The 21,531-nt window shown below is 37.9% G+C and overlaps 1 protein-coding gene across 1 annotated transcript in view; it reads left to right on the top strand.

Moving 5' to 3' along the window:
- The first annotated feature begins 9,167 nt into the window (after positions 1-9,167).
- RPAP3 (RNA polymerase II associated protein 3) overlaps positions 9,168-21,531 on the top strand; it is a 42,957-nt gene continuing 30,593 nt past the window's right edge. Inside the window, exons 1-5 of the mRNA XM_043563719.1 lie at positions 9,168-9,280; positions 11,916-12,099; positions 13,106-13,246; positions 17,149-17,271; positions 18,087-18,214. Of these exons, the coding sequence (XP_043419654.1) occupies positions 11,947-12,099; positions 13,106-13,246; positions 17,149-17,271; positions 18,087-18,214 (545 nt within the window). The 5' untranslated portion in view covers positions 9,168-9,280; positions 11,916-11,946. The remainder of the gene's footprint in view (positions 9,281-11,915; positions 12,100-13,105; positions 13,247-17,148; positions 17,272-18,086; positions 18,215-21,531) is intronic.

Here is a 21,531-nt window from a genome sequence, read left to right as displayed (position 1 = left end):
TTTTTTTAAAAGAAGTTCTTTGGAGAGAAGGAAAAGAAGAAGTGAAACGTGAAGATAAAGTAAAAACTTTTATTTCTCTTATTATTAATTTCTCTAAAAGACAACAGTTTGTTCAGAATAACAGTAGCAAGTGCTCACTTCGGCTGCACATATACAAAATAACGACAGCAATGTGTTCTATCACATATATTATGCATATATATACACACACACACACATACTTATGTATACTTGTATACATATATGTATTATGGATATATATGTATATATTTATCCTTACATATACATGAAATTAATAACAGGTACAAGGGATGAGAGGAAGGGATTAGAGTTATTTTGTTAGTATAAGGTACTCCAATTGCCCATGATGTGGCATAGTGTTATTTGAAAGTGGATATGGATTAATATTGTAAATGTATATTGCAAAATCTAGGATAATGATTTTAAAAAGTAAAAAAAAAAAAAAGAAATATAATGGATCTACTAAGAAAGGAGAAAAAATGGAATCACATGAAAAGCTCAATTAAGAATATAAAAGCCAGGCTCAGAGCCTGGAGCCTGCTTCAGATTCTATGTCTCCTTCTCTCTCTGCCTCTCCCCTTTTGGCACTCTGTCTCTCAAAAATAAATAAATGTAAAAAAAAATTTTTTTTTAAAAAGAGCATAAAAGCCAGAAAAAGAATGGGAAACAAAAATAGGAACAAAGACCTAGGACAACAAATAGAAAACAGTATTGAATATGGTACATATTAATTCAACTATATCAATAGTCACTTTGAATGTCAGTGGTCTAAGTGCAACATATAAAAGAGATTGTCATAGTGGATCAAAGGGGGGTGGCTCAGTCGGTTAAGCTTCTGACTTCAGCTCAGGTCATGATCTCATGCTTAGTGAGTTTGATCCTTGCATCTGGTTCTGCACTGGCAGCATGGAGCCCTCTTTGGATCCTCTGTCCCTTTCTCTCTGCCCCTCCCACCCTCAAAAATAAATAAAACGTTAAAAAAACCCCACAAGAATCAATTATATGTTGTCTACAAGAAACCAACTTCAAATATAAAGACACACATAGATATAAAGTAAATGGATAGAGAAAAAAATACCATGCTAGCACTAATCAAAAGAAAGCAGGCATCACTATGTTAATTTCAGACAGAGTAGACTTCAAGTAAGGAAAGTTATCAGGGGAAAAAAAAGGGCATTACATAACGATAAAGGAGTCGACTCTCCAAGGAGATATAACAATTCTTTGTATTTTTTAAAATGTTTATTTATTTTGAGAGAGAGAGAGAGAGAGAGAGAGAGAGAGAGAGAGAGAAAGAGCATGCATGAGTGGGGGAGGGGCAGAGAGAGAGGGAGAGAGAGAGAATCCTGGGCAGTGGGGCTCAATCCCACAAACCATGAGATCATGACCTGAACTGAAATCAAGAGTCAAGGCACTTAACCTACTGAGCCACCTAGGCACCTGGAAGATGTAACAATTCTTAATGTGTATGCATATAACAACAGAGCATGAAATTCCAAGAGGCAAAATCTGATAAAATAGAAGAAACAGATGAGTCCAGTATCATAGTTGGAGATGCGAATATCTTGTTCTCAGAAGCAGACAGACCTGGTAGGCAGAAAATCACTAAGGACAGTTAAACTGTCCATCAATAAACACTGAATATCATTGACATCCATAAACTATTCCATCCAACATTCATATTCATATGGGTCATTCACCAAGATAGACCACATTCTGGCCCACAAAATACTCTTTAACAAATTCAGAAGAATAGAATCCTACAATGTCTGCTCTCAAAAGATAACAAAAGATAACTGGAAAACCCTAAAATACACGGACATTAAATAACACACTTCTAAATAACACGAGTCAAGGAAAAAAAAATCTCAAGACAAAATTTAAAATATTTTGAACTAAATGAAAATGACAATACAACTTACCAGAATTTGTGAGATGCAGTGCTTAGAGGAAAAAAATTATAGCATTTAATGCATATATTAGAAAAGGAAAGAGATCTAAAATAAATCATCTAAGTTTCCACCTTAGGAAACTAGAAAAAGAAGAGAAAATTAAGTAAAACATAAGTAGAAGAAAATAAATAATAAGAATTAGAGCAGAAATCAATTAAATTGAAAACAGGAAACCAATAGAGAAAATCAATGAAACTAAAAGTTCTTTGAAAAGATCAAAAAAGTTGACACGCCTCTAGCTGGGCTAACCAAGAAAAAAGGAGAGGACACAAATTATTAATATCAAAATGAAAGAAGAACAACACCACAGATTCTATGGAAATTAAAAGGATAATAAAGGAATACTATGAACAACTCTATGCTCATAAATTCGATCCTAGATGAAATGAATGACTTCCTTGAAAGATGCAAGAAATAACAGATGATGTGAATAGGCCTATATCTATTAAAGAAGTAATAATATTAATAGCCTTCCAAAAGAGAAAGAACCAGGCCCAGATGGGTTTCCTGGTGAATTTTGTCAAATAGGTAAGGAAGAAATTTAACCAATTTTCTACAATCTCTTTCAGAGGATAGAAAAAGAGGGAATGCTTCCTAAGTAATTCTATGAGGTCAGCATTATGCTGATACTAAAACCAGACAAAGACATTACAAGAAAAGAAAACTACAGACCAATATATCTCATGAACATAGATGTAAAAATCCTCAAAAAAAATTAGTAAATAGAATCCAAAAAAAAGTATAAAAAGAATTATATAAATCTTGTGATTTATACTTGTGACCAAGTAGAATTTATTCCAGGTATGCAAGGCTGGTTCAACATTCAAAAATCAATTAATATAATCTAGCACATCAACAGACTAAAAAAGAGAAATCACATGATCATATTAATAGGTGCAAAAAAAGCATTTGACAAAATCCAATGCCCACTCACAATAAAAGCTCACAGTAAACTAGGAAAAAGAGGAAACTTTCTCAACTTGATTTAAAAAATATACAAAAAACTTACAGCTAACATCACACTTAATACTGAGAAACTTGAAAGTTTCCCACTAAAATCAGGTACAAGGCAAAAATGTCCCCTCTCACTACCCTTTTTCAACACAATAATCTTTTTAATGCAATATGGCAAGAAAAGGAAGTAAAAGGTATGCTTATTGGGAAAAGAAGACATAAAACTATCTTTATTCACAGATGACATGATCATCTATGTAGAAAGTCTGAAAGACTCAACAAAAACCCTCTTGGAATTAATAAGTGCTTATAGCAAGGTTAAAGGATACAAGGTTAATATATAAAAGTAAGTTGGTTTCCTATATACCAGCAATGAATAAGTAGAATTTGAAATGAAAAACAAAATACCATTTACATTAGCATCCCCCAAAATGAAATAAGTATAAACCTGACAAAATATAAGACCTTTATGAAGAAAATTAAAACATTTTGATGAATAAGATGTAAAAATAAGTAAAGGGATAGATATTCCATGTTCAGATAGGAAGATTCAATATTGTCAAGATGTCAATTCTTCCCAACTTGATCTATAGATTCAATGGAATCCCAATCAAAATCCCAGCAAATTATTTTATAGGTATTGACAAATCAATTCTAAACTTTATATGGACGGGCAAAAGACACAGAAGAGCCAACACAATATTGGAAGCGAAGAACAAAGTTGAAGGACTATGCTACCTGACTTCAAGCCTTACTATACAGCTACAGTAATCAAGACAGTGTGGTGTTTGGTGAAACAAAAGACAAGTAGTTCGATGGAACAGAATAGGGAGCCCAGAAATAGCCTCGCATAAATATTGCCAATGATTTTTATAAAGGAGCCAAGGTAATAGAATGGAGTTAAGATATTTTCAACAAGATTCTGGAACAACCAGACATCTACATGTAAAAAACATCAGTCTAAACAAAGGTCTCATACCCTTCACAAAAGTTAACTCTAAATGGATCATAGATCTAAATGTAAAACACAAAACCATAAACCTCCCAGAAGATAACATACGAGAAAACCTAGATGGCTTTGGGTATGGTGATGCCTTTTTAGATACAATACCAAAGACATGATTCATGAAAGACAAGTTGATAAGTTATACTTCATTAAAATTAAAAACGTCTGGTCTGTGAAAAACAGTAGCAAGAACATTGGTGGAGAAGTTACAGACTAGGAAAAAATATTTGCAAGATACACATCTGATAATAGACTGTGTTCTTTGTAAAGTATACAAAGAACTCTTAAAACTCAACAATAAGAAAACAACTCAATTAAAAAATGGGACCATAACAAACACCGCCCCAAAGAAGATATACAGATGGCAAATAAGCATACGAAAAGATGCTCCACATCAAATGTCATCAGGGAAATGCAGATTAAAACAACATGACACCACTATAGACCTATTTGATGGCCAAAATCTGGAACACTGACAACACCAAACGCTGGTACTTATGTGAACCAACAGGAACTCTCACTCATTACTGGTGGGAACGCAAAATGGACAATTACATTGGAAGACAGTCTGGCAATTTCTCGCAAAACGAAACATACTCTTACCATATGATCCAGCAATTATTCTTCTTGGTATCTACCCAAAGGATCTGAAAACTTATGTCCACACAATAACATGCATGTGAATGTTTATAGCAGCTGCATTCATAATTACCAAAACTTGGAAGCAAACAGGATGCTCTTCAGTAGGTGAATGGATAAACTGTGGTCCATCCAGACAGTAGAAATAATTCAGCGCTAGAAAGAAATGAACTATCAAGCCATGAAAAAACATGGAGGAACCTAAAATTCATTATACTGAGTGAAAACAAGCCAATATAAGAAGGCTACATCTGTATGATTCCAAGTATACGACATTCTGGAAAAAGGAAAACTATGGAGACAATAAAAAAGATCAGTCGTTCCCGGAGTTGCAGGTAATGGGGAGGGATGAATAGACATATCACAGAGGATTTTTAGGACAGTGAAAATATTCCGTATGATACAATGATGGATGTATTGTTGTTATAAATTTTTCCAAACCCATTGTGCAGTACTAAGAGTGAACCTTTAGTTAAACTAAAGTTAGACTCTGGGTCTTAGTTAAACTAAGTTAAGACTCTGGGTGCCTGTGATGTGTCAATGTTAAGTTCATCTTTGGTAAAAAATGGCACTATTCTAATGACTGATATTGATAATGAGAGAGGCTAGGTATGTGTGGGCAGGAGGTATATGGGAAATTTCGGTACCTTCCTCTCAGCTTATTGGAACCCTAAAGCCTCTATAAAAAAAAATAAGGTCTAAAAACAAAGATTGGAAGGAGCATTGCACATAGATTATGGGGTCCGGTAAATGGTGACTGGTGATCCCCAGCTCTTGTAACCAGCCCCCTTGACCACATCCACAAGGAACGTAAGGACGCTTCTGGATGTAGCTTCTGTGGTTGTGGGAGTTGACCGAAGTGAGGGAGGAGGAGGAGATAAAGAGAGATAAAAAGAGAGTTCTTACCTGTAAACAGATGATGTAGGTCACAGATGCTAGGAAAATGCCAGGTATGAAGGAATACCTCAGGCAAGTTAAAATTCAGATGGATGAAACAGGGCCTCATCTTGTCCTTCCTCAGGGGAGCTAACAGTCAAATGAACAAGACAGTGAGTCAGTAGAACACGGTGGCCAGAGGTGCTGGCTCTGAAGTCAGAATGGCCAGGTACCTCACCAAACCCTGTCATTTGCTGGCTGTCTAGGCAAATTTCTTAATTATTCAGATCAGTTTCCTCACTGGTATGATGGGGATAATATTACCATCACGTTGTGAGGTAAAAAGTATAATACGCTTATTACTTACGATAATGCTTACCTGTCTCGCTTATTACACAGATTTCATTTTTCATGAAGAGAGGTAGCTCATGTTCCCTGTGATTAACCTTAACATTCATCTACTGGTGCCTAGTACTCATCCTCCTTACAGACCTCTTCAGAGGTATTCCAGGCAGTCAAGTGGGAGACAGAGTCAGAAATGTAGGAGTAATCACATCCCAGAGTCTGGATCTTAGCTTTGCTAAGGAGGGAGGGGCAGGAATTAATATTTAAGATCGCAAGCTGTCCCAGACTGTGCTAGGTTGGGTTTTTACATACATTTTGCTCAGTCTATTAGTTATTTCTATCTTTACCATTTTAATTTTACCTAGGCAACTAAGGCTTAGGTTAAGCCACATTCTCAGTAAGTAGCAGAACAGGGTTACAAAATTTAACCCCTTTCCTCTGGCTAGAGTGAGCTTGGATTTCGAGCAGTATTGACTCATTTATGTGTTTGTCATTCTTTCAAAGAATACTTACGAAGGCCTATGAGAGAGGTTACTAATTTCCCTTCAATATCTGCTCTCCTCTTGTTTTTCCTGAATTGTTTTTAGATGAGCAACATAACTTCCAAGAGTAAAAACTTCTCTTGCAGCCAGGAGTGGCCACGTGTCTAAGTCCTGGCCAGTGGCATGGAAAAAGGAGTGTTCCTAAAGGCCACTATTCCCACTCTGCCCCTTCCTGCTGTCTGGATTGCAGATACGATGGCTGGAGCTTAAGCATCCATCTTGAGCCACCAGGGAAGCCATATGCTGAAGATGATGGAGCCATAAGGTTGAAGGTGCCTGGGTCTGACACTGAAATTATCATACCTGTGGAGAAATAGGATCTACTTACATAAATGGGTTAGGAAAAAGCTTCGGGCAGAAAGCCACCACCATGGGGCGAAAGCACCCGAGGCTAGGTAGCGAGATACTGTAATGGGATCATGAGTGAAATTCCTTTCCATCTGACACCAATGTACCTGATCACAAACTCCACTTGCCCCCAGGCCCTTTGCTTCTTATACGAGTTAATGATTACTATCTGATAGTTTTCTTCACATTCACCATGTATGTAAGATCTTGAGAGCTCAAAAAATATGGAGATGAAACCTCTGTGGGGGGTTCTTGTCTCCTCCCTGACATTAGCCTCTTTCATATTCAATTCTGCATCCACTCTCTTGCTGGACAAGAGAGAACTCCAGACTCAAAGTCTGTGACAAATACCAACCCTGGATTGCTCATATTCAGTCTTCTTTTATTTGAGAGAGAAATATTCTCTCATGTTTAAGCTACTCTTATACTGGGCTTTATCTCACATGCAATTAAACCCCATACATAAATTGCTTTATTTATTTTTTTTAGAGAGAGAGAGAGCACACAAGGGACAGAGCAAGGGAGAGAATCTCAAGCAGGCTCCACACTGTCAGCTCAGAGCCCGATGTGGGGTTCTACTTCATGAACTGTGAGATCATGACCTGAGCTGAAATCAAGAGTTGGACGCTTAACCAACTGAGCCACCCAGGAGCCTCTAGTATTCCTTTTCTTAAGATTCGTATTAACTTTCAGAGTGTTTCCTTATTTAGCTATTTTGAAGATGTCAATATTTTTTTCAGACATTAACACCATTGACAAAATTAACACCATTCATAATCATTAATTGCAGCATTTTACTCTTGCAATAATAAACATTTATATATACTTCCACTATTAGAAATTCAACATATAGAACACATAGAGACACCTTTTTGAAAGTGACTATTCAGATATTAACAATAAGTGCAATTGAGATGACTGGGGTTTGTTTTCCCTAAAAAGAAATTAATTAATGAGACATAAAAGCATAATTTACCAACCTTGTTGAAAACTATTTGAAGACATGTCAACAGAAGTGGGGAAGTCTGCACTCTAGAAAAGAACTTACAATGGCCCATGTCTGGGCTCACAAGAGAGAAGGCGGTCATTACAGGCATAGCTGTTTTTGGTAGAATAATGTGAGCCTCAGAATTAGGTAACAAAGGCCATCAAGACCATTTGATTTAACTCCTTTCACTTTGCTTCTGTACTCACTAAGAAATTGTCTATTATGTGACTTGAGAGGAAGAAAAATAGGAGGGAGGATTCACTCAAGGGTCTATGAGGTTTTACTAAAGGAGCCAGCAGCCCCCATCCCTCTCATCTCAATTGACTCTGGTAGAATTCATTTAAAAAAATAGATTGCTTTTGTTAAGAACATCCACAAATCAATATCTGTTTTAAAATGATTTATTATAATTGAAAACACAAAACCAAAAGGATCATTTCATTAGTAAATATGTTGATGATACACTCGATGATTTGACTATTATGATGTGAAAATACAAAGATACTATATAAATATACAGTGGGAAAGATGAGCTAATGATCTGCCCTTGTAAGAGAGGACCCCAGGGTGGGTTTTCATTGATGATTATCTGGATTAGTGGCTCCCAGTCTTAAATGAACAATTGTATCCTGTGCTTTAAAAAATCAGGATTCCCAGGCTGCACTGGGAATTAAATCGGAATCTCTGGGGACAAAATCTAGAAATAAGATTTTTTTTTTTTTTAAATGCTCCATAGATGATTTCAAAGTTCAGTCAAGCCTGAGAGCCACTGAACTGGATTTTGAGGCTAATGTCTGAGATCACTGAGTTGTTTCGAACTGACAGGTTTCTTTGCTTCCGTTTGTTTTCATGGACTTTTGAAATTATTTTTGTTTTACAATTTTAGAGTTGTCCTGAAAAATTAAAGAAAGCTCACTCATACAGGAAGCAGACGCAAGAAATGTTAAAAGGTTCACATTCTTTCTTCTTTGTAAGCCAGGGCACTCTAAAGAGAAACCTTAGTACTGACACACGACCAAGAAAGACTCAGAGTCAGATACACTTAGAAAAGCAGAGTTTACTCGCAAAGGTGAAGAGAGGCAGACTGAAGAATTGGTTTGTCAAATACAAGTACTTACAGGAAGCAAAACAAAACAACCTTGCACATTTGTCAGAGTTACAAGATTACACAGTTTGTTCAGATAGAGAAACAGTAACTTTCTCAGATGATTATCGTACTTACAAAGGTCGTGACCTATAGACACCCGCAGGGCAAATATTCAGGATGAAATCATCTTGAGGGGAGTCCAAGGAAATAGTCAAGGAGTTATTATTTTGGCAATCGGAACAAGTCAGGGTGACTGCAGTTTTGGGGTTATCTCCGTGAAGTTTAGTTATAGTGGAAGCAGGCAAGGCGTCTGATTCGGCTTTAACGCACCTGTCAATTCTCTAATTGTACCCTGAGAAGAACCGCGCACTGTATCTGACCTTCTGCGCATGCTCCGCCTGGACGCCAGGGGGCGGGGCGACGGCACGCGGGGACTTGTGGGAAAGCTCAGGAAGGCGGGGCTCGGCGTGAGTTGCTGCGAGCCTGGGATGCTGGCCTTGCGGGCAGTAACGGCCTAGTGAGGTGAGTCGGCCTTGTCGTTATCGCCGGCTTTGGCAGCCGACGGGGCTTTTGGGGTCGCGTGGCTCGAAGGGGGCGCGCGGCCGTGGGTCCCGGGTGAGGCGGAGGGCGTGAGGGCGTGAGGGTGGGCGGCGAGGGCGCGGCGGTGTCCAGGGTAGCGGCGTGCCGGGTGAGCGTTCCGGAAGGGGCTTGCTCCGCGCGCCCGGGTCTGGACGGCCTGCTCTGCTGACCGTCCCTCCACCCCGGCTGCCCGGGGTACTGGGCGGGTTTGCGGTGGTCGGACCGCAGACACTCTCCCGAGAGAACTGCGGTGGGGCACGCCCCCTGTCGGCGTCGGTGTGCAGTGTTCGCTCGGATATTGAGTGTGAAAGCGATACGCCCCGCGCTGGAAGTTTCTGGGTGCTTGCTCGGACTCGAGCCTCGTCGCAGGTACCGTTGGCAGCCATTGCGCCTGCGGGAGCAGCAGAGGTGATGAATGGAAATGGAAAAGGGTTTCGACGCTTTGCAGCATCACAGTGGCTTGCTGCGGCTTTATTCCTATTTTTGAGCCCCCAGCAAAGCACTATACTGGTTTCGCTTTATTTTACTTTTTCAAATGAGATCTACATATGTGATCAAACATGGGCACTGCCTGAAAAGAATCTTAAACTTAGTTTAGGTTCTAGGGCCAGGCTAGGGGTCAGAAGACCTATCTGCATTTGCAACCGTTAGAAAACTAATTTTTCTAATTTCTCTCTCTCCCTTTCTACTCCCCCACTCCTCTTAAGCTTTGAGTCCCCACCCACCTTTTTGGGAACTTTATCTCATCACTCACCCTTTTTCCTAGATTTTATCTTGTTTCTCTTCACCAGACTATACTCCTGAGCAATCTTAGATTATTACAGAATCACGCTAATCCCAATATAATCTCATTTACTCAGCATCTCATTTTACTTCCACTTTTTCTTTAAATCTCAATAAAATTCTTAATAAATCTTTACATGACCAAATATAATGCACTTTCATTCCTCTTAGATGATCTTTGTGTCATTTGGCACTGCTAACCTCTGTCACCTTGAACTCTTAAGAATTCTATTCGGTGAAATTACTCGCCCAAGTTTTCCTACCAACTCTGTAGTTGTTGCTGCCTAGTTTTTCCTATGTGTGTTGGCATCTCTTCCTCTGCTTGTTCCCCAAATGATAGTGTTTTCCAGGTTCCAGTCCTTCCCCACCTAAACCTGTAGTTACAGTGATTAAGCATGTCCAAATCCATGATTGCAATTTCCACCTTTATGCTAGCGACACTCAAATTTGTATCTCTAGCCCTGTGTGACTACCTATAAGTACCTACTGGTTCTATCCTGATCTTCCATAAGCACCCAGTTCAGCATATCTCAAACTGAGATATTTGCCTTTCCTCTTGTCCTCCAATCCTGAAGCTTTTTCCTTTTCTTTCTTTCTTTTTTTTTTTTAAAGGTCTAAAGAAAAATTTTTTAAGTAATCTCTACACCCAATGTGGGGCTTGAACTCATAACCCCAAAATCAAGAGTCACATGCTCCACCAACTGAGCCAGCTAGGTGCCCCCTTTTTTTCCTTTTAAAATTGTGATCCAGACTCAAAATGGCACTACTCATTTAACGAGGCTCCCAAGCCAGAAAGCTAAGACACTGGTTAAGTCCTCTGCTCCCCCACTCCTTATGTGAATCAGTCATCAAGTATCTTTTATTTTCCCACTATAATATTTTTCACATAGCTTTCAGACCTCATGGCATGGCATTTCAAGACCTGTCCCATAGCCACCTTGGCCTTCTCTCTCATCATTCTCTTAGTCCTTCAGTCTGCCTGCCCACTTCTCCATGGTTAATCACTTGGCTGGCCTATTTGAAGCTTGGCTAGTTACTGCAACTTTGGGGACTCTTGAACCCACCACCCTACCCACCATCTGATTTATGCCTGTCCTTTGTTGTCAGTCCCACAGCATCTCTGTGTACCTCTATTTAGCACAGTTGCTCTCAACCAGGAGTTAATTATGCCTCCCAGGTGACATTTAACAATGTCTGGAGCACTTTGTCACAGTCTGGAGGGGAGGGGGAATACCGCTACCTAGTTGGAAGAGGCCAGAGATGTTGCCAACCATCTTACAATGCGTAGGACACATCTCCTACCACAAAGAATAATCTGTCCCAAAATATTGATAGCCCTAAGGTTAAGAAACCCTGCCTAGCCTAATATTTTGTTGCTCAATACTCGATTATTTTGCTTCCTTCTCCACTAGACGTAAGACCTTGTCTTGTTTTTACAGGGCCTGTCACATAGCAGAAGTTCAATAAATTTTGAAAAGGAGTAAAGGAGATAATTAGGATTAATTTATAAGTTAGAGATGGGCAGACAGTCTGCTACCATGGGCTACTTGCTAATTTCAGTGATTTCCTCATTGCCTTTCATTTACATTGATTGCAGCAACTCCCAGACTTGTCTGTCTTTCATTTGTTCATTCAGCAAACATTGATTCATCTAAAAAATAATATACTGATGTTTTCTTTCTTCAGCATCACTTTAGGCTCTCCTCTGTGTTTTTTGACCATTTATGAAGTGGTAAAAAATAATTAGCTAAGCTTCAAAAAAATAAACCAAATATTTTTGTTTAATTCTCGTCAGAGATTGGTTGGTTAAAACTCTGCAGGCCATAATGACTTCGACAAATAAAGCAATTGAATTACAACTACAAGTGAAACAAAATGCAGAAGAATTACAAGACTTTATGAGAGATTTAGAAAACTGGGAAAAGGATATTAAGCAGAAGGATATGGAACTAAGAAGACAGAATGGTGTTCCTGAAGAGGTAAATTTCTTAATTAAATCCTACTTTAGCCTCCAGCATAACTAGTTTAAAGAGAAGCAGAGCCATTAAAAATTTTTTTTTAATGTTTGTTTATTCTTGAGAGAGAGAGACAGAGCACAAGCAGAGGAGGGACAGATAGAGCGGGAGACACACAATCCGAAGCAGGCTCCAGGCTCTGAGCTGTCAGCACAGAGCCTGACACGAGGCTTGAACCCATGAAGCATGAGATCATGACCTGAGCCGAAGTCTGATGCTGAACTGACTGAGGCACCTAGGTGCCCCAGAGCACAACTTTTTAAAATGTTTTGTGAAAATACTGAATTTGAAGTGATTTGCTGCCTGTCGGCATTCTGAAAAATTCTGCTTTTTAAAGTCTTTGTAATTATTTATATTAATTACATGAAGACGTTTTAAGACTTAGCGAATAATTCCTGAAAGGAAGGCCATGTGATAATTCTTAAGGTAAATGAGTAACATCATACAATATTTAGTGTGTATATATATATTATACAGATCGTATATAATTATATACTTCATGATATGTTAACATACACCATTAGCGTAAAATGTAGATGGTACAACCAAACGTTTTTCTTAAGAGTATGCATTTAAATATGGATAGCTTTTTCATACTAATGATGTGGAGGCAGTTCAGTTTGCTGTTGTACTACTGCTAATTCATTATAGTAAGGCTGAAGATCAGGCAGGTTTGGAAGTGTGCATTTAGGATTGCAAATTAAATGTATAATGAAACTTTCTAGATACTAACTTTTCTTGTGACTAAACAATGTTCAACATTTGTCAGAGAATGAATTTAACATTTCAGGCATGAATTATTATAAGTGAAGATGGTAAATTGATGTTTTTACATACTTAAAAAATAAAAAGTACTTCCTACTTGAAGGTATAATTTAGTGCGAATTATAAACATTGCTGGTTACACAAAAATGTAATTAATAGAGCAGGGCTTAAAACGTTGTGTGTGTTTTTTTTCCCCTGTCCCTAGAATTTACCTCCTATTCGAAATGGGAATTTTAGGAAAAAGAAGAAAGGCAAACCTAAAGAGTCTTCTAAAAAAACCAAAGATGAAAACACAAAAAACAGGATAAAATCTTATGATTATGAAGCGTGGGCAAAACTTGATGTGGTAAGTTAATCTACTCTTGTGCTTCTTAGTATTTGAATAAAGTTATCTTAGAGTTAGCTAAGAGTCATGGGTTAAATGAAAAATAAAGTTCTTATGCCTGTTTTTGTCATTTGGATTGTTTTATGTGGATACAAATTCATTCATAGTGCTCTTCAATTTGCTACGTTATTTTTTTCTCCTGCAGCCCTCTTTCAGTGTATAGTGGCTAAAATAGCCAGTGTTCTTTTCTTTTTTTCCTATTTTTTCTTCCTTTTTTCTCTTTTTGCAAAAATAATATGTAGAGGTCCAGTGTACTCTTCTTCCAGTTTACCCCAGTGGTTATATCTTCCTTAACTACAGTGCAGTATCAAAACCAGGAAATCGATATGGTACAATGTATATAGTTCTGTGCCATTTTATCCCATGAACACTTAGGTAACCACCATGGCATTTAGAACTCAAAAATATTGCATCGCCACAAAGATCTCTCTTGTGCTGTCTGTTAATACTTGCACCCACATCCCTCCTCCCCGCCGTCTCTAATCCCTAGACAGCCAGAATTCTAAGATAGTAATAACTCCCAGAAAAGAAGGACTCTGCTATATGTTTTTATAGACTGAAGGACCTAATACTGGCTGAGAGGGAATGTCTTAGTGTCTAGTCTTGGGGCTGTGGCTATGGAACAATAAAAGTAGGCCTATCTTTTTTTTTTTTTTTTTTTTTAATTTTTTTTTTTAACGTTTATTTATTTTTGAGACAGAGAGAGACACAGCATGAACGGGGGAGGGGCAGAGAGAGAGGGAGACACAGAATCGGAAGCAAGCTCCAGGCTCTGAGCCATCAGCTCAGAGCCCGACGTGGGGCTCGAACTCGCGGACTGCGAGATCCTGACCTGAGCTGAAGTCGGGCACTTAACCAACTGAGCCACCCAGGCGCCCCAAAAGTAGGCCTATCTTGATCCCCAGAGAATGGGCTTCACCCTTCTAGATGAGGGTAAATCTGTTTGCCTCCCATCTCCCACACGTAACACATGGTGTAACTGGAAAATTACTACCAGTACTCTGCCTCTGAACCCTCTACGTAGTGCTTCAAGCAGCCATCATTAGGTCAGCCTGTGAAAGGCAATCTGTTGGTCAGCCTTATTCTAGACTCTCACCTACCTTAAGGGTTGATTTGGTTTGATTGATCTGAAATATATATTCCTTTTTAGTCTTTCTGAAAGTGTTAATGTAATAGTCGATTTATACAAAAGAGTAAGTGAAGATATATGGTCTAAAGCATAATAATAAAATGAATATGTGAGCCCACCATATAACTTACAGAGAATTTTTCAGTCCTGTTGAAGCTACCAGTGTGCTCCTTTCCTACCCCATCTTCTTTTCTCCCCCTCTACTTCCATAGATAACCACTCTTGTGATTTTTGTGTTTGTTATTTTATTTGCACTTTACTGTTTAACATTTTTATTTGAGGTTATACATACAGTAAATGAAAAAATCTGAATTTTTGCTCATATATATACTTGAGAAACCACCATCCACATCAAGATATAAGACATTTCCAGCATCTCAGAAACCTCCCTTTTCAGTTGATTGCCCCCCAAAGGTAGCTGCTGTTGTGATCTCTAATATTTTAGATGAGTTTTGCCGGTTATGGAATTTCATATAAATGTATCATATAGTATGCACTCTTTTTGTTTAGCTTTGGTTGCTAGCATTATCTGACATTGATCTGTATTGTCAGTAGCAGTAATTTTTTTCATTGCTGATCAGAATTCCATTGTGAGAGTATATCACAATTTGTGTATCCGTTCTTCTGTTGACATACATTTGGGTTGCTATTATGAACAAACCTGTTATGAACATTATTGTATGTGTCTTTTGATGGATATAAGCACCCAGGGGGAATTTGCCAGGTCATACTTTATATACACATTTAGGTTTAGAAGATACTGCTTAGTGGTTTTCCAAATTAGTTGTATTTTTCTTAATGAAACCAAGGCTAATTGACTCAAGATGGAGCTGGCACTATTAATTAAATAGTTTGCTATCTGTTTCAGTATTGTCCTGATGTAAGAGAAGTATGGTTTTAGGTCTTGGATTTATTACTGTGGGAAATGATACTTTCTGAACATGACTTTTACTCTGCTGAGTATTATATAGTCCACTTTTCATTTTTTGTGACCTTACCCCTCATTATGTAGCCTTTTCCTTTTCATAAGGTGGTATCTTATAATGCTTTTTCTTGAAAAGCATCATCTCAGATCATTACCTAGAGAGGTGCTTTCTACACAAACGTTTGTTCATTCACAGATACTGATTGAGCTCCTGTTTTGAGATCTGAGCATCGTGCTTTAGTGTCCTGCTGCTGGTGGTGTTATACACATATAAACATAGCAGGAATGGATAATCTTGTCTCGTTAATGTTGGTAGGGTGGTGGTATTTGTGGAATCTTCATGCTAACACACAGCTAAGCTTCAGTCTATCTCTTAATGTTCATTCAGTGTAACTAAGCATAGATTTTATTTTTTAATTTGTCAATACTTTTTTTTAATATAAAATAGTATGCTGTTTGTTAAATGCAAAAACGATTTTGTTTACATAATTGAAGTTTTTGTTTAAATGAGCTTTAGTGGGGGTGCTTGGGTGGCTTAGTCGGTTAAGCATCTGACTTCGGCTCAGGTCATGATCTCACCATTCATGAGTTGGAGCCCTGTGTCAGGCTCTGCGCTGACAGCTCAGAGGCTGGAGCCTGCTTTGGATTCTCCCTCTCTCTCTTTCTGCCCTCCCCCACTCACACTCTGCCTCTCTCTCCCCAAAATAAATAAAAACTTTAAAAAATATTTAAATGAGCTTTAGCGAACTCTTTAATGCTTACTAGTTTAAAATCTCTTTGTAAAAACCATTCTTTTATCATATATATTTAAAATATATTGATGGGGTTCATGAGATGATTTATTACCATGAAAGGAAAGTGTGATCCCAAAGAGATTGGGAATTGCGGGACTAGCATAATACATATTTTCTTTGATAGTCTGCTATATTTTTGGAATTCGCTGAGAAACAATATAACAGCCGCGGACAGAGGAGTCAGATTTGCCTGGGTTCAAATCCTGACTTGACCACTTATTAGCTGAGTGATTTTGAGTTAACAAACTTCTGTGTTTTGGTTCCTTGCAGTGGAAAATGGGTAACTATACTTACCTCATAGGTTTTTTGACGATTAGGAGTTACTGTGTTCTGCAAGCAGTTTTTAATGTTTTAAGATTAAGGAAGGAAAAAGCGTTTTAGTAAAAAACACTCTCTTGGCTATTGGTTGTTTATTATATTAATTTGGGGTTATTTGCAAACTTTGGTTATGTCAAGCTAATACCTCACTACTAATAGTTTGTGACTTAGGGGTGTTTTGTGGACCCTATTGACTTAGCTTACTTTATGTGTTCAAAGGTAGATTCTTTTTTTTTTTTTTTAATTTTTTTTTTTCAACGTTTATTTATTTTTGGGACAGAGAGAGACAGAGCATGAACGGGGGAGGGGCAGAGAGAGAGGGAGACACAGTATCGGAAACAGGCTCCAGGCTCTGAGCCATCAGCCCAGAGCCCGACGCGGGGCTCAAACTCACGGACCGCGAGATCGTGACCTGGCTGAAGTCGGACGCTTAACCGACTGCGCCACCCAGGCGCCCCAAAGGTAGATTCTTTAAGTGGTTTGGATCTTGGTTTTCTAGGGTACATTTTTCTCTGGATATAATCCTAACCAGGAGGGGTTATTTGGGTTGAAAGCAACCTTAGACCTTTAGGTCTTTAGGTGATAACAAGCTAAGTTCTATTGAGTGTCTTTTTTTTTTTTTTTTCTTTTTTTATGTCTTCTTTATTTTAATGGTCATGTAGTTATGAACACTAAGTTTTCCTACTTACAATTTCAGGACAGCATCCTTGATGAGCTTGATAAAGAAGAGAGTACCCATGATTCTGTGTCTCAGGAATCAGAGTCAGAAGAAGATGGGATTCATGTAGATTCACAAAAGGCTCTTACTCTAAAAGAAAAGGTATTCTTTAGGTTAGCATTAGTTTCCTTCATGTAAGCAGGATATGTAGAAAATTACATGGTTCCCAGTATTTCTTCAACATAGTTTGGGGGGTATTCAAATTTTAAGTTTTTATTGGCTGTACCCATATCAAGAGAGAGTAGAGCTTGTTGATTAGGAATGTATGCTCTGAAACCAGATTACATGGGTTCAGATCCTGTGACAAGTTCTTTAAATTGCTTGTAACTCAGTTTTCTTAACTGTAAATATCAGATTAATATTATTAGTAAATTTCAATGGGTTATTATGAATATTAAGGGAATTATTATATGTAAAGTGCATGGACTGTACAGAGAGTCGTTTTAGGATTTTTTGTAGTAGACAAAAGTAACTTAAAATCAGCGTGACATGAGTATTAAATTCCACTCCTCCGTATCACAGGCCATCTTTGGTTACTTTTTGGAATGTTAAACATCCCTCTTTGGAAAAGCCTTGTTATAAAACTAATAATGCTTTTCAAAAAGATGGAACTCTTTTCAGATTAAACTTCATCTTGATGCCTTTCTTTTGTTACATTTCTGTGGGTTATTGTCAGTAAAAAGTGTATAGTGCTAGGTGTGTTACTCATTTTTCTACCAGGGCTTTTGGATTGTGCCCATACTATGACTATATAGTGAATTACCAGCATTTGTTGAAAGACCGTTTTGCTTAATTCTCTTTTCTTTACTGTTAACCTTGATTACAGAGCTAATGAGTTAGAAAGCTATGCATAATATTGAAAGCAAATGTCTCTGGAATTCTGTGCCAGTATGTATCTGACTCATATGCTTTTTCAGGGCAATAAATACTTCAAACAAGGAAAATATGATGAAGCAATTGAATGCTACACCAAAGGCATGGATGCTGATCCGTATAATCCTGTGTTGCCAACAAACAGAGCGTCAGCATACTTTAGGTTGAAAAAGTAAGGCATTTCCATAATGTTTGTGAATATTTTATGTGTGTATCGACACTGATTTAAGAAAAGAATCTTTCATACACTCAGGCAATGACATAATATTCAGAGATAAGCCTTGAAAAGTTGTAGAGAAACTCCAGACACATATTTCTTCTTTTTTTTTTTTTAATAGTGTTACTGACTTTTTATTCTCATTACTAAGCATAGTAAAACAAACCTACAATCATTTGCTTTCATTATAATTTCTTGAACAAAAGAGCATTTGGCAGTATTAAGGACATAATCTTAGAGCAGTCTTTTAAATGAAATCAATTTGGCTTTATAAAAATTTCCCACATGGCCTTTCTTTTCCAGATTTTCAACGTAAAGTGGTAAAAATTTGTCCCAAATTTTGGCATTTGCATGCAGAGTAGCATTTGGGAACCATACATCATAAAAAGATAACTGTCATCTTCCCTTGAAAGTGGGGATGGGGTCTTCATTTTTTTTTTTTTCTTCCAAGTTTTTATTGAAATTCCAGTTAACATACAGTGTAATGTTAGCTTCAGGTATAGAGTGTAGTGATTCGTCACTTACATACAACACCTGATGCTCATTACAAGTGCACTCCTTAATATCCATCATCTGCTTAACCTATCTCCCCACCCCAGCCTAACCCACCTCCCATCCAGCAACCCTCAGTTTGTTCACGAAAGTTAAGAGTCTGTTTCTTGCTTTGTCTCTCTCTCTCCCACCCCAGTTCATTTGATTTGTTTTCTAAATTCCACATATGAGTGAAATTATATGGTATTTGTCTTTCTCTGACTGACTTATTTCATTTAGCATAATACTCTCTGGCTCCATCTGTGTTGACGCAAATGGCAAGCTTTCATTCTTTTTGATGACTAAGTAATATTCCGTTGTGTATAGATACCGTATCTTCTTTATCCATTTATCAGTTGATGGACATTTGGGCTCTTTCCATAATTTGGCTATGATAATGTTGATATAAACATCAGGGTGCATGTATTTAGTATTTTTTAATCCTTTGGGTAAATTTCTAGTAGTGCAATTGCTGGAATTTAGGGTAGTCCTCTTTTTAACTTTTTGAAGAACCTCCATCTGTTTTCCACAGTGGCTGTACCAGTTTGCCTTCCCATCAGCAGGGTAAAAGGGTTCCCTGTTCTCCACATCCTTACCAACATCTGTTGTTTCCTGCGTTGTTAATTGTAGCCATTCTGACCGGTGTGAGGTGATATCTCATTGCAGTTTTGATTTGTATTTACCTGATGATGAGTGATGTTGAGCATCTTTTCATGTGTCTGTTAGCCGTCTGTACGTCTTTGGAGAAATGACTATGCATGTCTTCTGCCCACTTCTTCACTGGATTATTTGTTGTTTTGGGTGTTAAGTTTGATCAGTTCTGTATAGATTTTGGTAACTAAACCTTTATCAGATATGTCATTTACAGATATCTTCTCCCATTCTGAAGATTGCCTTTTAGTTTTATTGATTATTTCCTTTGCTGTGAAGAAGCTATTTTTTTAAATGTTTATGTATTTATTTTGAGAGAGAGCACAAGTGGAGGAGGGGCGGAGAGAGAAGGAGAGAGAGAATGCCAAGCAGACTGTGCCCTATCAGTGCAGAGCTCATCACAGGGCTCAATCCCATGACCACCAGATCACGACCTGAGCCAAAATCAATAGCCAGATGCTTAACTAACTGAGCTACCTAGGCGCCCCCAGAAACTTTTTATATTGATGAAGTCCCAGTAGTTCTTTTTTGCTTTTGCTTCTCTTGCCTCAGGAGACATGCGTAGTAAGAAGTTGCTATGGTTTAGGTCAGAGAGGTTGCTACCTGTGTTCTCTTCTAGAATTTTAATGGTTTCCTGTCTCACATTTAGGTCTTTCATCCATTTTGAATTTATTTATTTTTGTGTATAGTGTAAGAAAGTAGTCCAGTTTCATTCCGCATGTTGCTATCCAGTTTTCCCAACACCATTTGTTAAAGAGGCTTAAAATTTTTTTTTTTTAATGTTTATTTATTTTTGAGACATAGGAGAGAGACAGAGGATGAGCTTGGGAGTATGAGCATGGGAGAGAGAGGGGACACAGAATCCGAAGCAGACTCCAGGCTCTGAGCTGTCAGCACAGAGCACAGTTGGGGCTCGAACCCACGATACATGAGATCATGACTTGAGCCGAAGTCAGATGCTTAACCAACTGAGCCACCCAGGTGCCCAGAAGAGGCTGTCTTTTTTCCATTGGATATTCTTTCCTGCTTTGTCAAAGATTAGTTGGCCATATATTTGTGGGTCCATTTCTGGGTTATCTATGTGTCTGTTTTTGTGCCAGTACCATACTGTCTTGATGACCACAGCTTTGTAATATAACTTGAAGTCTGGAATTCTGATGCCTTCAGTGTTGCTTTCTTTTTCAAGATTGCTTTGGTTATTTGGGGTCTTTTCTGGTTCCATATAAATACTAGTCTTGTTTGTTCTAGCTCTGTGAAAAATGCCGGTAGTATTTTGATAGGGATTGCATTAAATGTGTAGATTGCTTTGGGTAGTATAGACATTTTAACAGTATTTGCTCTTCTAATCCAGGGGCATTGAATGTTTTTCCACTTTGTGTTGTCTTCAATTTCTTTCATCAGTGTTTTATAGTTTTCAGAGTACAGATCTTTTACATCTTTGGTTAGGTTTATTTCTAGGTATCTTACGATTTTTGGTGCAGATGTAAAAAGGATTCCTTGATTACTCTTTTCTGCTGCTTCATTATTGGTGTATAGACATGCAACAGATTTCTCTATGTTGATTGTGTATCCTGCGACTTTACTGAATTGTATATCAGTTCTAGCAATTTTTTGGTGGAATCTTTTGGGTTTTCTGTATGGAGTATCATGTTATCTACAAATAATGAAAGTTTGATCTCTGCCAATTTGGATGACTTTTATTTCTTTTTGTTGTCCGATTGCTGAGGCTAGGGCTTCCAGTGCTGTGTTAAATGACAGTGGTAAGAGTGGACATCCCTGACTTGTTCCTGACTGGAAGAGGACAAGCTCTCAGTTTTCCCCATTGAGGATGGTATTAGCTGTGGGTTTTTTTGTATAGGTCCTTTGTGATGTAGAGATATGTTCCCTCTATCCCTGCTTTTTTGAGGATTTTTTTTATCATGGATGGATGTTGTACTTTGTCAAATGCTTTTTCTGCATTTATTGAAAGGATCATACGGTTCTTTTGCTTTCTTGTATTAATGTGGTGTATCACGTTAATTGATTTGCAACCACCTTTGCAGCCCAGTAGTAAATCCCACTCGATCGTGGTGAATGATTTTTTTAATGTA

This window comes from Prionailurus bengalensis, chromosome B4, assembly GCF_016509475.1.
Source record: "Prionailurus bengalensis isolate Pbe53 chromosome B4, Fcat_Pben_1.1_paternal_pri, whole genome shotgun sequence".
Lineage (NCBI taxonomy): Eukaryota > Metazoa > Chordata > Mammalia > Carnivora > Felidae > Prionailurus > Prionailurus bengalensis.
Note: the sequence above shows the minus strand (reverse complement) of the source record. Positions and strands in the feature narration are given on the sequence as shown.